Source organism: Schistocerca gregaria, chromosome 3 (genome assembly GCF_023897955.1).
Source record: "Schistocerca gregaria isolate iqSchGreg1 chromosome 3, iqSchGreg1.2, whole genome shotgun sequence".
Taxonomy (NCBI): Eukaryota; Metazoa; Arthropoda; class Insecta; order Orthoptera; family Acrididae; genus Schistocerca; species Schistocerca gregaria.
This window is the reverse complement of record NC_064922.1, coordinates 569,735,674-569,761,192: the sequence shown is the minus strand read 5'-3', so window position 1 is coordinate 569,761,192 and position 25,519 is coordinate 569,735,674. Positions and strand designations below refer to the sequence as shown.

The window sequence follows — 25,519 nt, the reverse complement described above, 5'->3', positions numbered from 1 at the left end:
CCCATTAAATCTGGATGATTTGAAGGATGGAAGAAATTAATTCCTCTCCATATGATTGCAGGTAAAAGTCTTGCTTGAAAATAAAATATTTTCTTGCATCTAGGATGCGTGTTTCACCACCCATAGCATACATAACATACATTGTAGATGCAGGAGTGAAAATTATATGTCCTTATTACGTGAGGTCTAAAACATCAGTATTGTCAAGCGTAACTGAAAGAAAAGTTGTTAAAGAAAGTTGAATATTCTCCTGACATCACTCTTTTGTTACAAAGACAGTTTTAAAAGTCTAGCCTTGCTGTTTTCTGTAGCAATGTACCAATTTCTTATTACTAATGAGGAAAAGAAAATATTCATATAAACTGATATTGTGAGAAAAAATATAAAGGTATTGCACAATGTCCGTCGATGGAAAACCTATTTCAACACCCTCCTCTACATGAACGAAGATATATGGAAAGTACTCCTTCCCCTGCCTCATCTAGGACATAAATCGAGTCTTCAGTTTTATAACTGCAGTGATTCTAACTTAGTGACAGGGGATAGTGAGGTACTGCAATCCCTGTGTATACATTTGCTTGACAAACTGTTGTTGTTGTTGTCTTCAGTCCTGAGACTGGTTTGATGCAGCTCTCCATGCTACTCTATCCTGTGCAAGCTGCTTCATCTCCCAGTACCTACTGCAACCTACATCCTTCTGAATCTGCTCAGTGTACTCATCTCTCGGTCTCCCTCTACGATTTTTACCCTCCACGCTGCCCTCCAATGCTAAATTTGTGATCCCTTGATGCCTCAAAACATGTCCTACCAACCGATCCCTTCTTCTAGTCAAGTTGTGCCACAAACTTCTCTTCTCCCCAATCCTATTCAATACCTCCTCATTAGTTACGTGATCTATCCACCTTATCTTCAGTATTCTTCTGTAGCACCACATTTCGAAAGCTTCTATTCTCTTCTTGTCCAAACTAGTTATCGTCCATGTTTCACTTCCATACATGGCTACACTCCAAACAAATACTTTCAGAAACGACTTCCTGATACATAAATCTATATTCGATGTTAACAAATTTCTTTTCTTCAGAAACGCTTTCCTTGCCATTGCCAGTCTACATTTTATATCCTCTCTACTTCGACCATCATCAGTTATTTTACTTCCTAAATAGCAAATCTCCTTTACTACTTTAAGTGTCTCATTTCCTAATCTAATTCCCTCAGCATCACCCGATATAATTTGACTACATTCCATTATCCTCGTTTTGCTTTTGTTAATGTTCATCTTATATCCTCCTTTCAAGACACTGTCCATTCCGTTCAACTGCTCTTCCAAGTCCTTTGCCGTCTCTGACAGAATTACAATGTCATCAGCGAACCTCAAAGTTTTTACTTCTTCTCCATGAATTTTAATACCTACTCCGAATTTTTCTTTTGTTTCCTTTACTGCTTGCTCAATATACAGATTGAATAACATCGGGGAGAGACTACAACCCTGTCTCACTCCTTTCCCAACCACTGCTTCCCTTTCATGCCCCTCGACTCTTATTACTGCCATCTGGTTTCTGTACAAATTATAAATAGCCTTTCGCTCCCTGTATTTTACCCCTGCCACCTTTAGAATTTGAAAAAGAGTATTCCAGTCAACATTGTCAAAAGCTTTCTCTAAGTCTGCAAATGCTAGAAACGTAGGTTTGCCTTTTCTTAATCTTTCTTCTAAGATAAGTCGTAAGGTCAGTATTGCCTCACGTGTTCCAACATTTCGACGGAATCCAAACTGATCCTCCCCGAGGTCTGCATCTACCAGTTTTTCCATTCGTCTGTAAAGAATTCGCGTTAGTATTTTGCAGCCGTGGCTTATTAAACTGATAGTTCGGTAATTTTCACATCTGTCAGCACCTGCTTTCTTTGGGATTGGAATTATTATATTCTTCTTGAAGTCTGAGGGTATTTCGCCTGTCTCATACATGTTGCTCACCAGCTGGTAGAGTTTTGTCATGACTGGCTCTCCCAAGGCCGTCAGTAGTTCTAATGGAATGTTGTCTACTCTGGGGGCCTTGTTTCGACTCAGGTCTTTCAGTGCTCTGTCAAACTCTTCACGCAGTATCGTATCTCCCATTTCGTCTTCATCTACATCCTCTTCTATTTCCATAATATTGTCCTCAAGTACATCGCCCTTGTATAAACCTTCTATATACTCCTTCCACCTCTCTGCCTTCCCTTCTTTGCTTAGAACTGGGCTGCCATCTGAGCTCTTGATATTCATACACGTGGTTCTCTTCTCTCCAAAGGTCTCTTTAATTTTCCTGTAGGCAGTATCTATCTTACCACTAGTGAGATAAGCTTCTACATCCTTACATTTGTCCTCTAGCCATCCCTGTTTAGCCATTTTGCACTTCCTGTCGATCTCATTTTTGAGACTTTTGTATTCCTTTTTGCCTGCTTCATTTACTGCATTTTTATATTTTCTCCTTTCATCAATTAAATTCAATATTTCTTCTGTTACCCAAGGATTTCTAGCAGCCCTCGTCTTTGTACCTACTTTATCCTCTGCTGCCTTCACTACTACATCCCTCAGAGCTACCCATTCTTCTTCTACTGTATTTTTTTCCCCTATTCCTGTCAATTGTTCCCTTATGCTCTCCCTGAAACTCTGTACAACCTCTGGTTCTTTCAGTTTATCCAGGTCCCATCTCCTTAATTTCCCACATTTTTGCAGTTTCTTCAGTTTTAATCTACAGGTCATAACCAACAGATTGTGGTCAGAGTCCACATCTGCCCCTGGAAATGTCTTACAACTTAAAACCTGGTTCCTAAATCTCTGTCTTACTATTATATAATCTATCTTATACCTTTTAGTATCTCCAGGGTTCTTCCACGTATACAACCTTCTTTCATGATTCTTAAACCAAGTGTTAGCTATGATTAAGTTGTGCTCTGTGCAAAATTCTACTAGGCGGCTTCCTCTTTCATTTCTTAGCCCCAATTCATATTCACCTATTATGTTTCCTTCTCTCCCTTTTCCTACACTCGAATTCCAGTCACCCATTACTATTAAATTTTCGTCTCCCTTCACTATCTGAATAATTTCTTTTATTTCATCGTACATTTCTTCAATTTCTTCGTCATCTGCAGAGCTAGTTGGCATATAAACTTGTACTACTGTAGTAGGTGTGGGCTTCGTATCTATCTTGGCCACAATAATGCGTTCACTATGCTGTTTGTAGTAGCTTACCCGCATTCCTATTTTCCTATTCATTATTAAACCTACTCCTGCATTACCCCTATTTGAGTTTGTGTTTATAACCCTGTAGTCACCTGACCAGAAGTCTTGTTCCTCCTGCCACCGAACTTCACTAATTCGCACTATATCTAACTTTAACCTATCCATTTCCCTTTTTAAATTTTCTAACCTACCTGCCCGATTAAGGGATCTGACATTCCACGCTCCAATCCGTAGAACGCCAGTTTTCTTTCTCCTGATAACGACATCCTCCTGAGTAGTCCCCGCCTGGAGATCCGAATGGGGGACTATTTTACCTCCGGAATATTTTACCCAAGAGGATGCCATCATCATTTAATCATACAGTAAAGCTGCATGTCCTCGGGAAAAATTACGGCTGTAGTTTCCCCTTGCTTTCAGCCGTTCGCAGTACCAGCACAGCAAGGCCGTTTTGGTTAATGTTGCAAGGCCAGATCAGTCAATCATCCAGACTGTTGCCCCTGCAACTACTGAAAAGGCTGCTGCCCCTCTTCAGGAACCACACGTTTGTCTGGCCTCTCAACAGATACCCCTCCGTTGTGGTTGCACCTACGGTACGGCCATCTGTATCGCTGAGGCACGCAAGCCTCCCCACCAACGGCAAGGTCCATGGTTCATGGGGGGAGGCTTGACAAACTATGTGTGTATAAGAGAGTGTGTTCATGGATTCATATATCAGACATGCTGCTACGCGTTTGTGTTTATGTTCAATGATCATTTCTCTCTTCCTAGCACGTTGGTATGGAATCCAGACACTACAACAATTCTACACAATAGATAGCACAAGTTATTTGCGTAAAACGTTTCTAAGTCCTTACATCTGGAGCTCCATCATGCATAACTCAAACGTTCCTCTTCTTCTTCCTCTGCTTTTTAATGGTCTGTTAGATCACCATGACACTCTCAAATTTATCAGGCTCTTATCTACACTGATAAAGAGCACTAAAATCCTCACCATGCAGGTATCTAGAGAAGACTGTACATAATTGGACTGGTGGTGTGAGTAAGATTTGTGCGAAACAGTCTTCACAGAACAGCAGTTACAGTACAGGAATGAGAAACGCGGTCTATATCAGTAGTGCTGATCCGTAGAAGTTTGAGACAGATGTTAGACACTTTGCGAGAGCAAAGTATCGAGGTGTGTTGATTATGTGGAACTCAGGTCTTTCTGTTACTTCACGAGATCTCGAATGTAGCGGGTATAGTACCCTCCTACTTATCATCAGTTTCAAGTTAAATCGGAGACAGTATTGCAGGAAGGATTGGTTAAAAACAGAGGAAGAGTTACGAGATGCATAGAGAGACACAATATAGAGTTTTTCGCAGGGTTCTTAGCCTATAGGTTCAATGAAGGGGTAGTTCTTTTCGAAAGTACTAAAGCTTTGTATTGCCGACTTTATCTCATGAAGGTGAGAATAATTTGTGTTTCCATCTGCGTAGGAGGAGATGGCAAATCGTAATGAAATCTTACCGAATTCATGATGTGTTTCAGCTAAGAAAGTTAGTTTTTGTTTCTCCTCTCTGCTGAGGCTATTTCCAGCACTCAGACGCAGCATTTGTGTCATGTGATGTAGGCTGTGAAACAGGGTTAGCAATATCTCCACATGTTTGTGACTCTCAAAGTAATGGAGGGGGTGGTTTGGCAATGTACCATGCTAAAGTGTCATTGTCTGATAGCGTAACCAGATCGACGTGATGAGAATGGTGATTTGGGCCTTGAGTAATTGAGTGAAATACATTAAAACGGCGGTGAACCTGGTAAGCCAGCCAGCGTGACCGAGCGGTTTAAATATTTAAAAATTCAATTTTGAATTCCCACAGTCACATGATGTAGATATCAAACTGGCCAGATACAGACATTTCTGTGGACATATACAACGTACATTAAACCATAACATACGGAAGGAAACATTATACGGCCGGTGTGGCCGAGCGGGTCTAGGCGCTTCAGTATGGAACCGTGCAACCGCTACGGTCGCAGGTTCTAATCCTTCCTCGGGCATGGATGTGTGTGATGTCCTTAGGTTAGTTAAGTTTAAGTAGTTCTAAGTTGTAGCTGACTGACCTCAGATGTTAAGTCTCATAGTGCTCAGAGCCATTTGAACCATTTGAAAAGGTAAAATTACGAGAACTGAGGGAAAATACATAAAGCGATGAAAATACTATAAAAATATGGAGATTCCATTTCTCTACTGATGGGATTGACAGTTGATGGTACGTAGTACATGTGTTAAGTGGGTTTAAGTCCTGCAGAATATCCCCTCCTTCCACATAAAAATGAAAGGCACCATGTATAAAGATTTGGAGGCAAGGATGACTACCACTGCGATCAAATACCTGGGTGCAATAATCAGTGCTCAGAATCTTTTCTAAAATGGGAGTGCTGAGACATCTGCTACCCCATCACTATGGAAGATGAGATTAAGTGTAGAGCTCATCACCTTTTGACACCAGGTTAGGGATTTTTTCTGTCCAGGAAATGGGTGTTTGTGTTTTCCCCATCATATCATCATCATCGTCATCACTAGAGTGATTAGATTGGATTGCGAGGAGAAAATGAACTGTGTAAAAATTGGGACTTTGCAGAGGTGCTGATGACCATGCAGTTGAGCTCCCCACAAACCAAACATCATCATCATCATCACATTTGGACAGCTGTTTGGAAATGCTCCACAATGCTGTTAATTCTACAAGTTTCCATAAGTTATGATGTCTTCTATACATTTATCAATAAGAAACACTGTCTGTGTATTTTATTTCAGCCATCCTGTGTGTTGTGGGAGCAGCATAGTTTAAGCAATGTGCTGTCTAGCTTTCTGTGTTAGCCAATGGATCGAAACGTGTTAATATCGGTTTAGCACCTGACACAGACCTCAAGATCGTGGTGGAAAAACAACATGTATGGTGGTGCACAAAGCTGTAGTCATACACTGGTTGGATTTGTTACAGCAGAAAAACAATGAATGAAACTGCTTATGAAAGAACAACACAAGAACCTTCTCTTGTGACTGATAGTCTGTAGGATGTGGTCCTCCCACAGTACAAGTGACCAAACTTTGCACTTTACTGTGCAAGCGACTTTGATCACTGTGAAACGTCCCCTTAGAACAATTGTACACGACTGTGCTTAAACTGACACACAATATTGTTAGCGAAACGCAATCTGACTTTCAATAATAGACCTTTCACAAATTACTTACCTCACCAAAAATCTTCGTTACTCGAACTACTGCAATACAACGATCGCCACTACTGACAGCTAAATAAAAGATTCAAACTATGGAAGTCACTAACTACTGATAGGCACAGTTAGCAAATGAAAGATTTTAATACAGAACAAACAATGTATTTACCTTAATAGTCATAATATATATAGCAGTTCATGACACCAATTCTTACAAATTTCAAAACTCCGCCATCTCTCTCCCCACATCCACCACTGCTGGCGGCTCACCTCCAACTGCGCAACGCTTCGCGCTGTTAGCATCCAGCTGCCACTGCCCAACACTACAATGGCAGACAACAATGCAAACCAGCCACAGACTACACACGCGACAGCCAGTGATTTTTATAAAGAGCTCTACGTGGCGGCGGCGTTACCAATAAAAAAAAACCTAAACAGCCTACTTACAACTGGCCACCTTCTCGACTGGGCAAATACCTGGAAGTTTAATGGTATCGTCACATATGTTTGGTATCAGCATGCAGACGGTATTTGTTTCCAATATATTGGTAGAGAGGGACAGGGTAATACCTTATTAAGTTCTGTACTGGGTAATGTTAGTGAACCTTTTATAGTTCATAGTTTGTTGAATGATCCAAAATAATGAGGGGGAAGAGAATGTTTGGGTGAAAAACATGAATGCACCCTGAGAGTGCAGATCTACATTGAACTGCAATACCTGTATGTAGTTTGGGAATGCATCACGCTGCAGTAGGAAAATCCTCGTCCTTCTTCCAGCTTCTGTATGATGTGAAGTCTTCCCAATTTCCCAGATAAGAAACACACTCCTGCAGAGAGGGTGAGGAGAGACTGAGAAACATTCATAGATTCAGAAAAACCTCCTAAACCCGTTCTGGAGTTTTGCTGCATGGCCTCCTTAGCTGATGGGTTCGAAAGTAGTGATTCCTTTCGAGATATGTTAGTGCCACAAATGTGATTCACCAGTGGCTATAATAATTAAAATACATCTCCATAGGGTCCAATTCAAATGATTGGCTGAATAGAGAGACTTAGTTCCAAATGGCGGACAGAATTCCCAGCAGAAAGCTAACATTATACCTCTAAAAAGTCAGTCTATTGGTCATAAAACTTTTGTACATTTCTTAAGACTTCAGTCTAGATTGCAGTTTTAAGAGATTCTTCACGTAGCACTCCATCTACTGCATGTGATCATTCTCAGCCAATCATCGTTCTCCCTCTCATGTATAAACCCGTGGATTTACTGCAGAACCCTGTTTCACCATATACATGGTATCGAGATAGAAAGCATTATAAATATGGTTTGTTAGCGAGGGAAATATCTAGCAGCAGAATGAGGGTGTTGCAAATACCGTCTTAATGCCATATTCTTTGACCGAATCTCTTCCTAAATTCGGTGAGAAGGGTGATTTTATTACAATCTTATACCGTTGGCGATGTGCACTCGCACTTCCAATCTGTTAATATACATCCCCAAAATCGCCGTCTATATTGAGTGTTGTGGTATTTGTGTGGAAGTCCACTTCATCCATAAGCTATACCATACCTCGATTTATAGAGCGTATATAGTTTTTAATGCATATGTCATTAGTGATACTTGTGTGTTCCTGTAGAATCAAGACTATTTTCTATGCAGTGTGACAGTAACATGGTCGTTATGATCGTGTTTTTAATATCTGGTCACTTATAAGGCGATTATGTCTCTCTTCTTAACACATTGGTACCACTCGCAACAAAAACTAATGCAGCATGTTCATCCATCACCGATTTGCGCTCAGTATTGTTTGGAGCCACCAGTACTCAGTTATTGGCGAATTAATAAACTAAGTAGGGATGTGTGATAGATTCGGCGTGATCAGAAGGCTTATGAAGTATTTGTTGAGCTGTAATGTTCTGTGGTCAGTGTTCCAACATGTTCATAAGAAAATGACTATGTCCAGTCGCAAAGAAATTGTGGATTTGACCTGGAAAACGGCGATTTCAGCACATTGATAACCACAAGGGGGATGAAATATTTCACTTCGAAAATTATGTCCAGTCATAGGACGATATAGATATTAATATTTCAATGTGAGATTCGACCCAGAGCAGAGCCTTTGGGAGGAGGTATTTCCGATACTTCACTCATTGTGAAATGTCATCACAGTGTGCTGCAATCTTAATATTTAATTGTAATTACAGTGATAAATATGTGGTTGGTTTCCTATGACGAGTCTACTGGTCAAACAGGTAAATAGCTGTGGTGGCCTATGACCAGAACAAACTGACATTTCGAAGTTAATGCTGCCATGAGTGGCGAGTACAAAGAAAAGTTCTGGCCAGCTGGCCAGTCTGTTCTTGCCCATAGCTGTGGGGACAAGTCCTGGTGGTTACTTCTGTGGCATCCTCTGTACAGCTGAATAGTGAACTAACACTCAGTATATGTTGGGCTGTTTCCATGTTTGGGTGTGTTGCATGTTTTCTCTTTCGAAAATTGAGCTATTGAGGAAAATTGAGCTATTCAGTATCGATCACTGTCAAGTGTTAGTGCAGGACATATAATATCTGAATTCTTTCTATTCCAAACGTCATTGGATGCAACCTATTGCCACAGTGGGGTATTCTGGCAGATGAACACGTCCACGACTGTGGCTGCAGTCACTGTAGCAATTTACTATGACCTCCGAGCATCAGTGATGGCAGTGTACAAAGGGTTGGGCGCGCTGTGTGTGGACATTTGGGAGTTGCCTGAGCTGTATATATGACTTTTTTCAGCAATCTCAGGCAGCTAGCTGTAACAACTCCTGGGATTGTGGTTTAGTGCTTCTTGATACGTTGCAGAGCACTCTAACTTGTTGTGGTAATTGTTGTTACTATCATGCAATAGACCCATTCTTCCTCCTTCTTCATCCTGGTGTAGTTCTTTCTCAGATGGATAGATGAATCTCAGTTTGTCAACCCCAGGGGGTCATGAATCAATAATCTGAACAAAATGTTAAGGGAGCGGGAGGGATAACAAATCATTCAACTTTGCCCCTAAATGCATGTAACCTGCACTAACAAAACGCTGCAGAAACCATGTTACCTTACTACTTATGTTAGTAGAAACTCATTCATTTACACCTAGCATTAGCAAATACTACAGCGGCCAGTTTTATGCAGAATAGTCTTTTCACAGACTTTTGACACGAGATACTTCCTGACACTAATGTGATCAGTACCCATTTGTTGAGATCTTAATAAAAACTGATAAATTAGTTTGTCATTTCGTTTGCAGAACAACTTGTGATATATCTTTGATGTTCTTCTTAAGTAAATTGCACTATCTTAACGTTTATCATTACTTGAAAGATTCTCTCAACTAACCAGTATAAGATCAAAAAACAATTAAATCATCCTGCTAAATCTCATACTGCACAACTTTTCTCCCACAAGCTATGGAAAGTGACTTTTGGAACCAGAATTTTGACATAGCGTGAACTTGCATTTAATGTTATTTATTATACAGCAAATATTTTCGGTGACTCACTACACCATCTTCTGGCCTTCACTGATGTTGAGTGGGTATATGCCACCTGTCAGTGATCAACATTTATGAAGCCTCTTGTAGAATACTGTAACAGCGATGTTGTGTCTGCAACCATCAACTACAAACTCCTTGTTCAAACAAATTCCCATTTCACTAATATTAACACCATGGACTCACTCTAGATTTAACATTAATACTAATGTCATGTCATGGTTGCTGTTGTCACGTAATATGATATGAAGTATAATACATTAATGAACTGCTGATTAGTTGTTTGCTTGCAGCAGAGATGAAACTTTTCTGAGGAAAATTAAGAACTGTTTAACTTCCTGTCGATAACAGGGGTGATTACAGATGAGCGCAAGATCAGAGAAGGGAAGGATGAGGAAGGTAATCGGTCCCCTTTAAAACGAACCATCGCAGTCTTTACCTTAAGCGATTTTAGGGAATGATGGAAAACACAAATCTGGATTGCTGGACAGGGCCTTAACCATTATCCTTCCGAATGAATGACTTGATTAATTTTATACAGACACACGAAAGTAACTGCAATTCCGAATAACTTAAATTGGAACTACCAGATTGATAATACTGTGCGGGAAGAAAAACCTAAGACTGTGTTTTATTAGCGGAATACTTAGAAGATGCAACAGGTCTACTAAAGAGACTGCCTACACCACGCTTGCCCGTCCTCTGCTAGAGTTTTACTCTGCGATTTGCGATCCTCCAAGATGAGATTGATGGATGACATCGAAAAAAAGTCCAATGAACGACAGCTCGTTTTATATTACACTGGAACAGGGGAGGGGCTGTCATGGATATGATAAGCAAGTTGTGTTGGCAAGTACTAAATCGAAGGCGTTTTTAATTGCGATGAGGTGGTTTCAAGAAATTTTAATAACCAACTTTTTATTCTGAACGCGAAAATATTTTACTGTCGCCAGGTTACATGGGGATGAACGATCATAATAATAAAGTAAGAAAATCAGGGCTCGTACAGAAAGATTTTCCCATGTGCTGTTAGAGAGTGGAATGGCAGGGAAATCATCTGAAAGTGGTTCGTGGTATCCTCTGCCAGGTGCTTAAATGTGAATTGCAATATAGTCATGTAGATATGTGTCTAGCTGAAACGCAAATAGATACCGGCTGGCTAAATATCTTCCTTTGTCAGAGACATGATTTCGATGATTTATCCTAGATGATGTAATGATTGTCTTTTCAGTTTATCTTATGAAGAAGCTGCGGTTGATAAATAAATTACCCACTCTTCCTCTCATACCAGGAGAGATCAGTCGATTCACTACTGATTTGACGCTACTGGTGTCAGAAGACAAGCTGACATTATGCAAACGTGTACATACTGTGAAGATACAGCGTGTAACGGGTATAAGTGTAGATATTTACCTTTTGTAGTATTCAGTACGCTATGAAGTACAGTACTGAAGGTACTATTAGGTTTTGTTTATGAAGGTGGTCCAAAGCTTTGGACTGCCTTAACAAATATGACTTAATGATCGTCTAACAACCTTTAGCATTGTAGTTGATAATGACATAAAAGCCGAAATCTGGATGGTACAAAAGATAAATATAATAATTCACAGTCAAATTACGGTTTGCGCTTTCAAAAAGTATTACATAACTGAGGCTAAAAGCGATCGAAAATTTTTTATGTGTGGTACCTTAAAATAGATACGTACGCCGATGAGCTAAAACAATACGACCACCTGCTTAATAGCTCGTTTGAAACTAAATACTGAGACCTGCTGGCTTTCATCCTATCGATTCGTCTCAAGAGATCGTACCCTTTTGGCACTCGTGATGCGGTCGCAAAGTGACGCGCACGAGAAACGATGGGCGCGTTTAAGGATGGACTGTGTAGGGAAGAAGTTTAGTGGTCGATAGCCGATTATATGTTGTTGAGCGTCCTGACTCGTGCCCTGCCTTTCCGATACTGTTGGACACGGACTTCCACTGACGTACTAAGGTGATATCGTTGTACTTACGTCACTCGTTGAAGACACATTCTCCGCCCTCCGTGTCGCAAGTGTGATGAACCTGAGACAGATCACTGGTTGGTTCTCAATCACGAAACTCTTTGTAGAATTAATGTCGTGGTTAGCCCCTACGAAACTTTTTGCGCTATTATGTTTGTGTGTAGTAATTAGTGTTGACGTCTGATGACGTTGATATTTAGATTTACCATTTAAAACTTGGGGGTTACTGTTTATTTTTTCTTAATCATAATGTTTAGTCTGTTTCAGAAACCAAATGGCTCTGAACACTATGGGACTTCAACTCCTGAGGTCATCAGCCCCCTAGAACTTAGAACTACTTAAACCTAACTAACATAAGGACATGACACATACCCATGCCCGAGGCAGGATTCGAATCTGCGACCGTAGCGGTAGCGCGGTTCCAGACTGTAGCGCCTAGAACCGCTCGGCCACCTCGGCCGGCTTCAGAAAACACTGTGAATCATTGAACAGACCTATGCATCATTGTATGATCATTGCGTCAGATTTGTCTGCGGAGTCTTGAATGTTTGGTCCATCAAGGACGTGTAATAATTGTAAGACTAATTTATCATTTCATGCCTTTCCTTGAGACAATATTATGTTACTCTGAGTTGAATTGCTTGTTTAAAATACCTGGCATTTGAGTGTCATTTGGTTACTGCTTGGAGGCAATGATAATATGTTTAACGTGTTTTGATACTACCTTGATGTGTTTTACATAGTATTGTCCTAAGCGCATTAGAGTAGGATTATTTATTTCAGGAGCTTAAGTTGTACCGTTCTCTCATTGGGACGCGCTATTTACTGGGTCCAAATTCTTACAATTTGTTACATCTCCGAGCCTGGGTGATTGTCTTTGTTGTTCCCGTTTATGCTCCAGGTGTACCCAATGACAGTTGCGTGTTTTGAAGTTAATACTATTTGATGGACTACATGTGAAACAACGTCGGTCTGAAAGTTGTATACCTCGCACAACTGGTCTGGACCAAAATTGCTGGTCGAGCGTTACAACTGGCCTGGAGCTCAGATACATATGTAAGACAGGTGTCGTTTACCGGTCCAAGATTCATAAACTTAAAATAAATTTCTGTACATGTAATTACTGCCTGTCCTTTTCAGGCATTGACTAAATAGAGTTTTATATGAAAAGACGTTCATGTTTAAAGCTGCTTTTTGCATTTATTTACTTACGAATCCATTTGCCAAGCGTGTCGTTTAGTGTATGAAGCTATTTTCGTCACTGTTCTGTTTATCACGAGTTTAGTCCTCGATATACTTATTTGTAATCGCATTAATACAAACCCGCGAAATTTGCTTTAACGTAAACTTGCTTCTGGCGTCTGATCTGTAACGACTGATTCCTATCATTTTACTGTTAATCATGGTATAATAGTACCGTGAATATTACATTAGCGTAAATCGGCTGCTGGTGTCTGATGGGTAACTATGGGGGTTGAATGAAAAGTAATGCCTCTGTCTTCGTTAATTGGGTTTGGATGGGAATATTTTAATGAATAAAACGCAGAAAAATCCTTAGAATGTGATCTTTTATTACCAATATTTTTTCCACATAATCACCAGCCAATTGGATGCATTTCTGCCAACGATGAAGAAGTTTTCTGAAGTCGTCACGAAAGAAGCCCACACTCTGTTTCCGCAACCACAGTCTCTCAAGCATAATAATGTCCCCGCAGGTCGTCTTTCATTATCGGGAACAGATGGAAGTCTGACGGTGCTAGATCTGGACGGTGTGGAGGATGCCGTACAGTGGTGAGATTCAGTCTTTGTTGCTTCGCACAGATCTTCCGATAGCGAAAAAAAGCAATAATGTGATCCAACGTTCTTTTGAAATGCCGACTGTGCTTGCAATTTCTCTATGAGTGATACGACGATCGCCCTAAATCAGTCTGTCGACATTATGCTTGTGAAACTGGGTGCAGCTGTCACACGACGTCCAACTCTTTGTTTGTCACGCAGGTCAAATTTTTCCCGCCTCAACATCTTTAAACTTACTCGCCCAACGACTCAAAGTACTCTCATCATCACAATCACGATAAACTGCTTTCATTTTCTGATGAATCTCCTTTGTGGTGACATCTTCTGCTGTCAAGAATTCAATGACTGCGCGTTGCTTAAATCGCATTGACCGACCGTCAGCGTAGGGTTCCATACTTTACACTGTAACAACACAACCGTCCCCCCATGAACCATGGACCTTGCCGTTGGTGGGGAGGCTTGCGTGCCTCAGCGATACAGATGGCCGTACCGTAGGTGCAACCACAACGGAGGGGTATCTGTTGAGAGGCCAGACAAACGTGTGGTTCCTGAAGAGGGGCAGCAGCCTTTTCAGTAGTTGCAGGGGCAACAGTCTGGATGATTGACTGATCTGGCCTTGCAACATTAACCAAAACGGCCTTGCTGTGCTGGTACTGCGAACGGCTGAAAGCAAGGGGAAACTACAGCCGTAATTTTTCCCGAGGACATGCAGCTTTACTGTATGATTAAATGATGATGGCATCCTCTTGGGTAAAATATTCCGGAGGTAAAATAGTCCCCCATTCGGATCTCCGGGCGGGGACTACTCAGGAGGATGTCGTTATCAGGAGAAAGAAAACTGGCGTTCTACGGATCGGAGCGTGGAATGTCAGATCCCTTAATCGGGCAGGTAGGTTAGAAAATTTAAAAAGGGAAATGGATAGATTAAAGTTAGATATAGTGGGAATTAGTGAAGTTCGGTGGCAGGAGGAACAAGACTTCTGGTCAGGTGACTACAGGGTTATAAACACAAAATCAAATAGGGGTAATGCAGGAGTAGGTTTAATAATGAATAGGAAAATAGGAATGCGGGTAAGCTACTACAAACAGCATAGTGAACGCATTATTGTGGCCAAGATAGATACAAAGCCCACACCTACTACAGTAGTACAAGTTTATATGCCAACTAGCTCTGCAGATGATGAAGAAATTGAAGAAATGTACGATGAAATAAAAGAAATTATTCAGATAGTGAAGGGAGACGAAAATTTAATAGTAATGGATGACTGGAATTCGAGTGTAGGAAAAGGGAGAGAAGGAAACATAGTAGGTGAATATGGATTGGGGCTAAGAAATGAAAGAGGAAGCCGCCTAGTAGAATTTTGCACAGAGCACAACTTAATCATAGCTAACACTTGGTTTAAGAATCATGAAAGAAGGTTGTATACGTGGAAGAACCCTGGAGATACTAAAAGGTATCAGATAGATTATATAATGGTAAGACAGAGATTTAGGAACCAGGTTTTAAGTTGTAAGACATTTCCAGGGGCAGATGTGAACTCTGACCACAATCTATTGGTTATGACCTGTAGATTAAAACTGAAGAAACTGCAAAAATGTGGGAAATTAAGGAGATGGGACCTGGATAAACTGAAAGAACCAGAGGTTGTACAGAGTTTCAGAGAGAGCATAAGGGAACAATTGACAGGAATAGGGGAAAGAAATACAGTAGAAGAAGAATGGGTAGCTCTGAGGGATGTAGTGGTGAAGGCAGCAGAGGATAAAGTAGGTACAAAGACGAGGGCTGCTAGAAATCCTTGGGTAACAGAAGAAATATTGAATTTAATTGATGAAAGGAGAAAATATAAAAATGCAGTAAATGAAGCAGGCAAACAGGAATACAAACGTCTCAAAAATGAGATCGACAGGAAGTGCAAAATGGCTAAACAGGGATGGCTACAGGACAAATGTAAGGATGTAGAAGCTTATCTCACTAGGGGTAAAATAGATACTGCCTACAGGAAAATTAAAGAGACCTTTGGAGAGAAGAGAACCACGTTTATGAATATCTAGAGCTCAGATGGCAGCCCAGTTCTAAGCAAAGAAGGGAAGGCAGAAAGGTGGAAGGAGTATATAGAAGGTTTATACAAGGGCGATGTACTTGAGGACAATATTATGGAAATAGAAGAGGATGTAGATGAAGATGAAATGGGAGATACGATACTGCGTGAAGAGTTTGACAGAGCACTGAAAGACCTGAGTCGAAACAAGGCCCCCGGAGTAGACAACATTCCATTAGAACTACTGACGGCCTTGGGAGAGCCAGTCATGACAAAACTCTACCAGCTGGTGAGCAAGATGTATGAGACAGGCGAAATACCCTCAGACTTCAAGAAGAATATAATAATTCCAATCCCAAAGAAAGCAGGTGCTGACAGATGTGAAAATTACCGTACTATCAGTTTAATAAGCCACGGCTGCAAAATACTAACGCGAATTCTTTACAGACGAATGGAAAAACTGGTAGATGCAGACCTCGGGGAGGATCAGTTTGGATTCCGTCGAAATGTTGGAACACGTGAGGCAATACTGACCTTACGACTTATCTTAGAAGAAAGATTAAGAAAAGGCAAACCTACGTTTCTAGCATTTGTAGACTTAGAGAAAGATTTTGACAATGTTGACTGGAATACTCTCTTTCAAATTCTAAAGGTGGCAGGGGTAAAATACAGGGAGCGAAAGGCTATTTATAATTTGTACAGAAACCAGATGGCAGTAATAAGAGTCGAGGGGCATGAAAGGGAAGCAGTGGTTGGGAAAGGAGTGAGACAGGGTTGTAGCCTCTCCCCGATGTTATTCAATCTGTATATTGAGCAAGCAGTAAAGGAAACAAAAGAAAAATTCGGAGTAGGTATTAAAATTCATGGAGAAGAAGTAAAAACTTTGAGGTTCGCCGATGACATTGTAATTCTGTCAGAGACAGCAAAGGACCTGGAAGAGCAGTTGAACGGAATGGACAGTGTCTTGAAAGAAGGATATAAGATGAACATTAACAAAAGCAAAACGAGGATAATGGAATGTAGTCAAATTAAATCGGGTGATGCTGAGGGAATTAGGTTAGGAAATGAGACACTTAAAGTAGTAAAGGAGTTTTGCTATTTAGGAAGTAAAATAACTGATGATGGTCGAAGTAGAGAGGATATAAAATGTAGACTGGCAATGGCAAGGAAAGCGTTTCTGAAGAAGAGAAATTTGTTAACATCGAATATAGATTTATGTATCAGGAAGTCGTTTCTGAAAGTATTTGTTTGGAGTGTAGCCATGTATGGAAGTGAAACATGGACGATAACTAGTTTGGACAAGAAGAGAATAGAAGCTTTCGAAATGTGGTGCTACAGAAGAATACTGAAGATAAGGTGGATAGATCACGTAACTAATGAGGAGGTATTGAATAGGATTGGGGAGAAGAGAAGTTTGTGGCACAACTTGACTAGAAGAAGGGATCGGTTGGTAGGACATGTTTTGAGGCATCAAGGGATCACAAATTTAGCATTGGAGGGCAGCGTGGAGGGTAGGAATCGTAGAGGGAGACCGAGAGATGAGTACAGTAAGCAGATTCAGAAGGATGTAGGTTGCAGTAGGTACTGGGAGATGAAGCAGCTTGCACAGGATAGAGTAGCATGGAGAGCTGCATCAAACCAGTCTCAGGACTGAAGACAACAACAACAACAACACAACCGTTCAATGCTAAGGCTTCCTGCCAACTGGAGCTGTAGAGAAGAGGCTACGGAACAAGCCAGTACCTGCCGCATACGAATGCTGCCTACTAATAAAGAGTTACTTCTCAGTCAACCTTAGTAATAAACACTGTAACGGCAAGGTGTTCAGAGAATTGTTATTTAATCCTAGTTTGTTGCTTTTACGGATTGTATCTGTATCAGAATTATTGTGTCAAGAGCAAACTTGTTCCTGTTTAGATATCTGTTAACCACTCATTTGGCAAAATTTTACGTTATAATTGTTGTTTGAATTAATGTTTATATGAATAAAACATTTTGTGCAATAAAAGTTGGATGAAGTTCTCCCTCCCCCAAGGTGCAGTACTTCCACTTATTCACGTATGGGAGTTTTATGAGGCGCCGATGCATACCCTTATCAAATACATCACTGGCCCTGCGTATCAGGGATCAGAAAATTTGTTGATAGGTTTGTGGAGGTATGTTACATTAAATGTCTACGCACAGGTCATGTAATCCGCGTAAATAACTAGGTACTGCTTTGCGTGAGCGGTAATGGCGCTCGATAGCAACACAGACGGTTCTATAGAATTTACATCGGGCGAGTTTCGTAGCAGATGCATCAACGTGAGTGCATTGTAATTCTCCTCAAACCACTGTAACACCGTTTTGGCTCCGAGACAAGAACAATTATACTTCTGAAAGATGGCATCGCCGTCGAGGAAGACGTCAAGCGTCAATGGATGCAGGTGGCTCTCAGCTCTCAGCGTGTCTTCGATTACTACTTCAGGTCCCATGCAAGCGTAAGATAATGTCTCCCATAGCATAATAATGATCCCAACAGCCTGCATCCATGGCAGGCTGCACATTTCGAGCAACCTATCACCTCAAAGGCGGCGTTTGGGAGACGACCATCGACCTAGTATACCAAAAATGTGATTCATCCGAAGAGCCGACATGTTTCCATTAAGCGACGGTCGAATAACGATAATGCCGTGCCCACTGCAATCGTAACTGACGATGTCGTTGGGTCAACAGGTAAACACGTAGTGAGTGTCTGCTGTGGAATCTTATGATCGGCACTGCCGCCGCCGCCCGCTGTCCGTCCGTCCGTCACCGCCCACCTGCTATCAGTCCGTCGCCGCCTCTGCCATGAGCCCTCCCACCTCCACTGTAATCCACACCTCCCACTCCTCCACTTCCACTATCACTTCCTGGAGTGTCGACTCTGGCCTCCTACTTACATCTCGCCTCCCCTCCTCCCACTCATCCATTCCCCCATCTCCCCCCTGCTACTTACACATCTACTCCCTTGCTCTAGCCTCAACACCAATAATGGCTCCCCTTCCTGCCCCTACCTTCACGTATGCCACCGCTGTGACCTCCACTTTTACCCCTCACATTATCTTCTGCCCCCCCCCCCCACTCATATCACATCAGGCCAGGTACTTCCACTGCTCCTGAAGGACCTGCCACCCACCACCACCCTCTCTTCCCTGGCCCTCTCCCCTGTTATAGGATACCCTCACCAGAAAAGCACTTCATTGCCAGTACAGCTCCCGCCACTTCAAAAAAAAAAAAAAAAAAATCACTCCCTCCTCCTCCTGCTATGGATACCACCCCTCCTCCTGTCACTCACACACTGGCCCCCACCTTCTACACCTTTGTCCTCTCAACCCCCAACCTAAAGTGCCTCAACACCCACACCCTCCCCATGGAGATATGAAAATATCTTCCAGGTGCTCCCATCTCCCAACTGGTTGCTTGCAGGGACTCAGTCATTATCAAATCCCCCTCCCCCTTGTCTCATATGGTCCTCCTCCATAAACTCCCATGTATCGTGTTTGACCCCACAAGCATTCCTGACACCTTCCTCTCCTATTCCCCTCCTCGCCAGCTGAAGCATCCCTGTCATCTACACTGCTGTGATCACCAAGCTCATCCCAGTGGTCATGGAGGTTGTTGAGCTGCTGGCTGAACTAAACACTCACCCTGACCTTGAAACCCGCTCTTGCTGCCGTATCCACAATGCGTCCAGTTCCACTTATCTCATGCTGCCCTTTTTGGAATCCACCCCATCCATCTACCACTCCCTCTCCCAGGGAATCGTGATTTTTCACCGCCACAACCCAGTTGAATCCTCCAAATACCATCCACAGTCCTATTGCTGCCAATGCTGCTTAAAGTATAATGACACCTGACCCATAACTTTAAAACCTCCCCACCTGTCCCCATTACAAGGTCACCCATTCTTTCACAAACTGTCCCAACCTCGCCACCTTTCCATCTTGTAACACCTGCAATGGATTGCATCCCACCGATTCCCACAAATGTAGGGCTAAACCCATTCCTGCCACCCCCAAGCCTACTGTCCCATCCCATCAACCCCTCATCCACCCCAGCAATTCCCTGCATCTGCCCTCATGGCTGAAGACATCATCTGTTACTGAACCACAGAGCTTGAAAACATCCACCCTTTCCGACACCCCTGCACCACCCACTCTTTCTGTCTCCATGATTTCTACCTCCTCTCCTTTTTCCCTTCTCCCTCACATACCTATCCCTGGTAGATCCTCCCACTTTTTCCTTCATTATCAAGTGTACTGGGTCAATGTTGTGTTTGGGCCATTCTCCAGTGTATGTTTTAGTTGTGTGCTCGATTTGCAGTTTTGCTGTCTGTCATTGTTCTGTGCTATCCACGTGGCTGTTTTAATCGTTCAGTGACTTTCTATGCTCTGGCCTTACTCCACCTTGTATCTTCTAATCCTTACAGTGTGTTTGTTTCTGTATAAAATACTATTTTAGATTTTCTCTCCATTTTACAGTCAACGCTTTTCGTATGCTTTCTTCCATTGTGTTACCCCTTTTTATATCTATATTCCGCCGTGTTTTCTCCTTTATATTGTTTTAAATATCTTCTTGTATACTTGAAATGTTTCTCAGCTGAAGAGCAGCGCCTATGTTGCCGCATTGTATCGAAAATACAATAAAGAAAAAAATCAGCCTGGGCGGTCACTTGTTTTACTCCTGACTGTGATTGCGGAAATGGCCATCGAAAGCTCGAGAATTTTATTCAGATTGAAGTGGCTTTTATTTTTACCTGGGTCTTTGTGTATATCCATGGGTGGTATTATATGTCCTTATGTGTTAGACGCATACCATCGTCTGAGGTGTTAGACTACGAAGTCCTCAGAAATTCTTTTTTATCTGATGCCATTGTGGAGGCATTGTGTGACCGTTGGCACACTGCACGGCAACTAAACAAGAAAGCTTCCAGCACCAGTCCATACTTTGCCATTTCTAGGGTAACGAGCATCATGGGTAACAAATATGTGGAGAAGAGGTTCACGTAAGTGACTCATTACAGCGATAGTAATCTTGCTAAACATTAGTAGTAAGTGACTTGGTCAGCTTTTGGCATGAAGAAAACACAGGAACTATAATTTGAGATGTCAGGCGATGACATGAAATTAACTAGTGTCAGAGGCCCTTATTTGATCACAACAAATATAGTTTTTGCTACAGTGACTCGTGGAATGTGGTGAGATGAATCTTGACATCTGTTTGGGAAAGTATTACCAGAGATAAAATCTGTGTAAGTCGTCTGAAGTGTTGGGCCACACGTGATAGTCACTAGTATCCTGGTTACATTTTCGGATACAGATTAGCCACTTGGCAAACCGCAAGGTGGTTCCCGTGAAACGGTCTATAATTTCTGTATTCATGGTTTAATGTTCCTTGTTAGCAGACGTTGGCAGAGAGTGGGTCTAGGAGGTGTACAGGTGTAGAGGTAACTTCTAAACATCATCGACTGTTATTCGCTTAACGAGGTGAGTGAAATCACAGCAAAACGAGTAGCAGTGTATTCATCTGAGATAAGGATAAGAAATGGAGCAGCAGTGGTGTTACTGGACGAAATCATAATGAGTACATGGGAACCTGGGCGCGACAGTAGTCAGGTCTGCCCGACCACGTCCTGTAGCCTTCTAGGGGATACAGTTCGGCGTAGTGCTCTTTGTGCTGATATCGAAGCAGAGATACAATGATGATGTGGTGCACAATGCCCAGGCCCCCTCCGCCCCCCCCCCCCCCCACCTCACAGCTTTACTTCCGTCAATACCTCATATCACTCCAAATTACTAGTTACTTTTGGAAACTTTGTGCGTTTCAGCTGAAATGCTACTTATTTTCATAGACATGAATGTAGTTCCATTCATGCTAGTCTAACGTTTATTTCGTGTCGCGTTCATGGATTAGAAATGTAAGGGGTCTGCAGTGTATTAGAAGACGCGAAAGGTGGAAAAATGTAAAAAAAAAAGAAAAAGTAAGGATCTGCTAACGTTAATGTCCCATTAAGTGTGAATAAGTACGAATAATTTTCGATATCTGAGATTTAAGCATATTTTGGTTTGTTTTATATAAATAAGGATAAGAGATGGGCCGGCCGGGGTGGCCGAGCGGTTCTAGGCGCTACAGTCTGGAACCGCGCGACCGCTACGGTCCATTAACGCCGAATTATGCCACGATTTTCATTCATATATTCGCCATACGTCCCACATTCATTTCTACGGTTATTTGAGGCAGTGTTGCTTGTCTATTAGTACTGACAGCAGTACGCAAAAGCCTCAGCTCTCGGTCGTTAAGGGCGTCGGCCACTTCATTGTCCTTGGTGAGAGGTATGGCGTGAAACTGATATTCTCGTCACACTCTTGACGTTGTGGATCTCGGAATATTGAACTCCCAAACGATTTCCGAAACGGTGTGTCCCACGCATGACCTCCAACTACCATTCCGCTTTCTGTCTGTTAACTCCCGTCGTGCACTAGCAATCACGTCGGAAGACTTTCCACATGAATCATCCGTGTACAAAAGACATATCCTGAACGGCTGTTTTATGCCTGCTGTACTCGATACTACTGCCGAAGTGTGTGTGCACATATCCCATGACTTCTGGCACCACAGTGTATAAGCGCGTTTGTTTCGTAATAGGAAAAAATAACAATATCTCAAAGCCAAAGGGAAATGAAATTCATTTTTTGCATAGATTTGACTAATAATACGTTAAATTGACTTATGATGCAGTAAGGAAGCAGGTGTTAAAAAAAATGCACTCGAGACTTCCTTTTATAGCACTAGATTTCAACGTATTATGTTTTGTCTGTGTGGAACGAGTCACAATCAGTTGCTTCTTGGATATTTAGTTTTACCATCTTTGGTTATATAGTACGTGATTTCCGTTCTTTTGAAGCGACCACTTTTTTCACAAGCTGTGTTTGTGGGAACACTCCGTCTATGGGCAATTTGTAATATCTTCACATAATTTTCGGTGCTACAGTGCTACGATTCAGACGTTGGCGTATGCGGAAGCACATATCTAGTTAATGCTTATTATCTGGACTGTAAAGGCGTTGTCAGCTGCTCCCATTTTAATCACCTTCTTCAACCCACTCGACAGTCAAAACGCATTATTAAGTATTTTCATGAAAACTGATACTGTAGATACAGTGACTGGGTACAGTGAACGCTGTACGTCTTCGGTTTCTCCCTCCACCTGTTAACTAGGTAACCTTTGTACAGTGACTTGCTTACTGGAGACGTGGCTAACACTTCGTGCTGCTGTTGTAAGGCAGTTGTGTCTCGAAGTACAGCAACCCAGCGTCCAATCCAGATGTCTCCTACGTGCGCTATTCTGCTGTTCTTGTTGGTAGTCACGGTCAAGGTAAGTAAATTCCTACCTTCAATGGTATCTCACCGACGATAATGTTTACTTTGAAGTTCAGCAGATTAATTCAAGAACAAACTGCATTAACATCAACAAGCCGTTTTCTTCGAAACAGACTTAGATATGTAGAACCCTTGAGTGTAAAATGAATCTTTACAGAACTATGATTTGTAAAGGCCTGTATCGATTAGACAATAATATTCCCGTATTCATTGTATTCCCTCGCTCCTGATTTGCATCAATGAGCTTCTGATACGTGCCCGCAAGTATTGAATATTCATCAGTCAGTTTGACCATTCGAAATGCCGGGTCTCAGTGTGGGCATACCCCTTGTCTCAATTATTTTCGTTGCTAAAGGGTGTGCTGTCAGCTTTCACATCTCCTCATTCTAAAACATGTATTATTTTCTCCACCGTGATACGTATGTTTTAACCAATCTGAAGTCCCAGATTTATGTCTAGTGTCAGAATACCCTTTATAAAATGTAGGACTACCAGCTACCTCTGATTTCTTTTTACTCGAACGAAATGCTTTAATATTCTGGATTATCGATGTTTTACGCTATACTGTAGTATTTACGGAGAAAAAAATATGTATTCAGTATGTACCACCAAGTTTTAGGTCGTTAAACCCTTACTAAACACTTCAGTATTCTTAATCTTGGTTCCTGAACGATGGGTTACAAGAACGTCTGCTTGTACACCTATTCGTTCCTTCGAATTTTTCTGACGTTTTCTTACGATTCGTATAGTTTTATATGTGAGCAAGAAGTAAGAAAAAAACCAGCTCTAGTCGTTTGCGGGCAGCTACCATCTTGCAGAAATGTAAGCCCAGGAGGGCTTGACATGAAGAGCAACAGAACGGGGCATAGAATATTGTCGCCGTACTGCCGTGATGGGAGGAAACCGCGGATGAGAACCAAAGGGATCCTCTTACGAAAAGAACAGCCACCCCAAACCATTACTCGCAGTTGGCGGCACATATGGCTGGTGACAGACTGGAATCCCTCCTCTCTAGGGATCGTCTCCAGACACGTCTTCGACCTGGAATCTCAATGGAAGTAAAATTGCAGTCAGTGATGAGTCACGCTGCGAACTGAGTCCCTGTACCAGTGGAAATGAAATTAGAACTTTGATCTTAAACGTAATTGTAAAATGTACCTCAGTACTATGTGTACTCGTACATGCTTGTAATATATATGTTGTTGTTGTGGTCTTCAGTCCTGAGACTGGTTAGATGCAGCTCTCCATGCTACTCTATCCTGTGCAAGCCTCTTTATCTCCCAGTACCTACTGCAACCTACATCTTATTGAATCTGCTTAGTGTATTCATCTCTTGGTCTCTCTCTACGATTTGTACCTTCCACATTGCCCTCCAATACTAAATTGGTGATCCCTTGATGCCTCAGAAGATGTCCTACCAACCAATCCCTTCTTCAAGTTGTGCCACAAACTCCTCTTCTCCCCAGTTCTATTCAATACCTCCCCATTAGTTATGCGACCTACCCATCTAAACTTCATCTTTCTTCTGTAGCATCACATTTATAAAGTCAGTATAAATTTGAAAACTTAATAAACCACGGAATAATGTAGATAGAGAGGTAAAAATTGACAAACATGCTTGGAATGACATGGGGTTTTATTAGAACAAAAAAAAAACAACAACAAAGTATTGCTAGATGTGTGAAAGACCCCTTGTGCGCGTCGTTTGGTGGTGATCGTGTGCTCAGCCGCTACTTTCGTCATGCTTGGCTTCCCAGGCTCCAAGACCTCAGTCCGTGCGATTATTGGTTTTGGGGTTACCTGAAGTCGCAAATGTTTCGTGACCGACAGACATCTCTAGGTATGCTGAAAGACAACATCCGACGCCAATGCTTCACCATAACTCCGGAAATGCTTTATAGTGCTGTTCAAAACATTATTCCTCGACTGCAGCTATTGTTGAGGAATGATAGTGGACATATTGAGCATTTCCTGTAAATAACATCATCTCTGCTTTGTCTTACTTTCGTATGCTAATTATTGCTATTCTGATCAGATCAAGCGCTATCTGTCGGAAATTTTTTGAACGTTTGTATGTTTTTGGTTATAATAAAACCCCATGTCACTCCAAGCATGTGTGTCAATTTGTACCTCTCTATCTACAATATTCCATGATTTATTCTGTTTTCAAATGTATACTGACTTTTTGAACACCATATATATATATATATATCGGATGGGTCTTCGAAAACTAACAACTTGTAGTCCTTTGCAAAAGTTAAAATTCACCTCAAGTTTCTTTGTTCATACATGTAGCGTAGCAGATATAGTCTTGTGAAGCTGGAT

The 25,519-nt window shown here is 41.7% G+C and overlaps 1 protein-coding gene across 1 annotated transcript in view; it reads left to right on the top strand.

The window, feature by feature from the left end:
- Positions 1-23,121: 23,121 nt before the first annotated feature.
- Positions 23,122-25,519, top strand: part of LOC126355908 (venom carboxylesterase-6-like) — a 95,647-nt gene continuing 93,249 nt past the window's right edge. Inside the window, exon 1 of the mRNA XM_050006421.1 lies at positions 23,122-23,189. Within this exon, the coding sequence (XP_049862378.1) occupies positions 23,139-23,189 (51 nt within the window). The 5' untranslated portion in view covers positions 23,122-23,138. The remainder of the gene's footprint in view (positions 23,190-25,519) is intronic.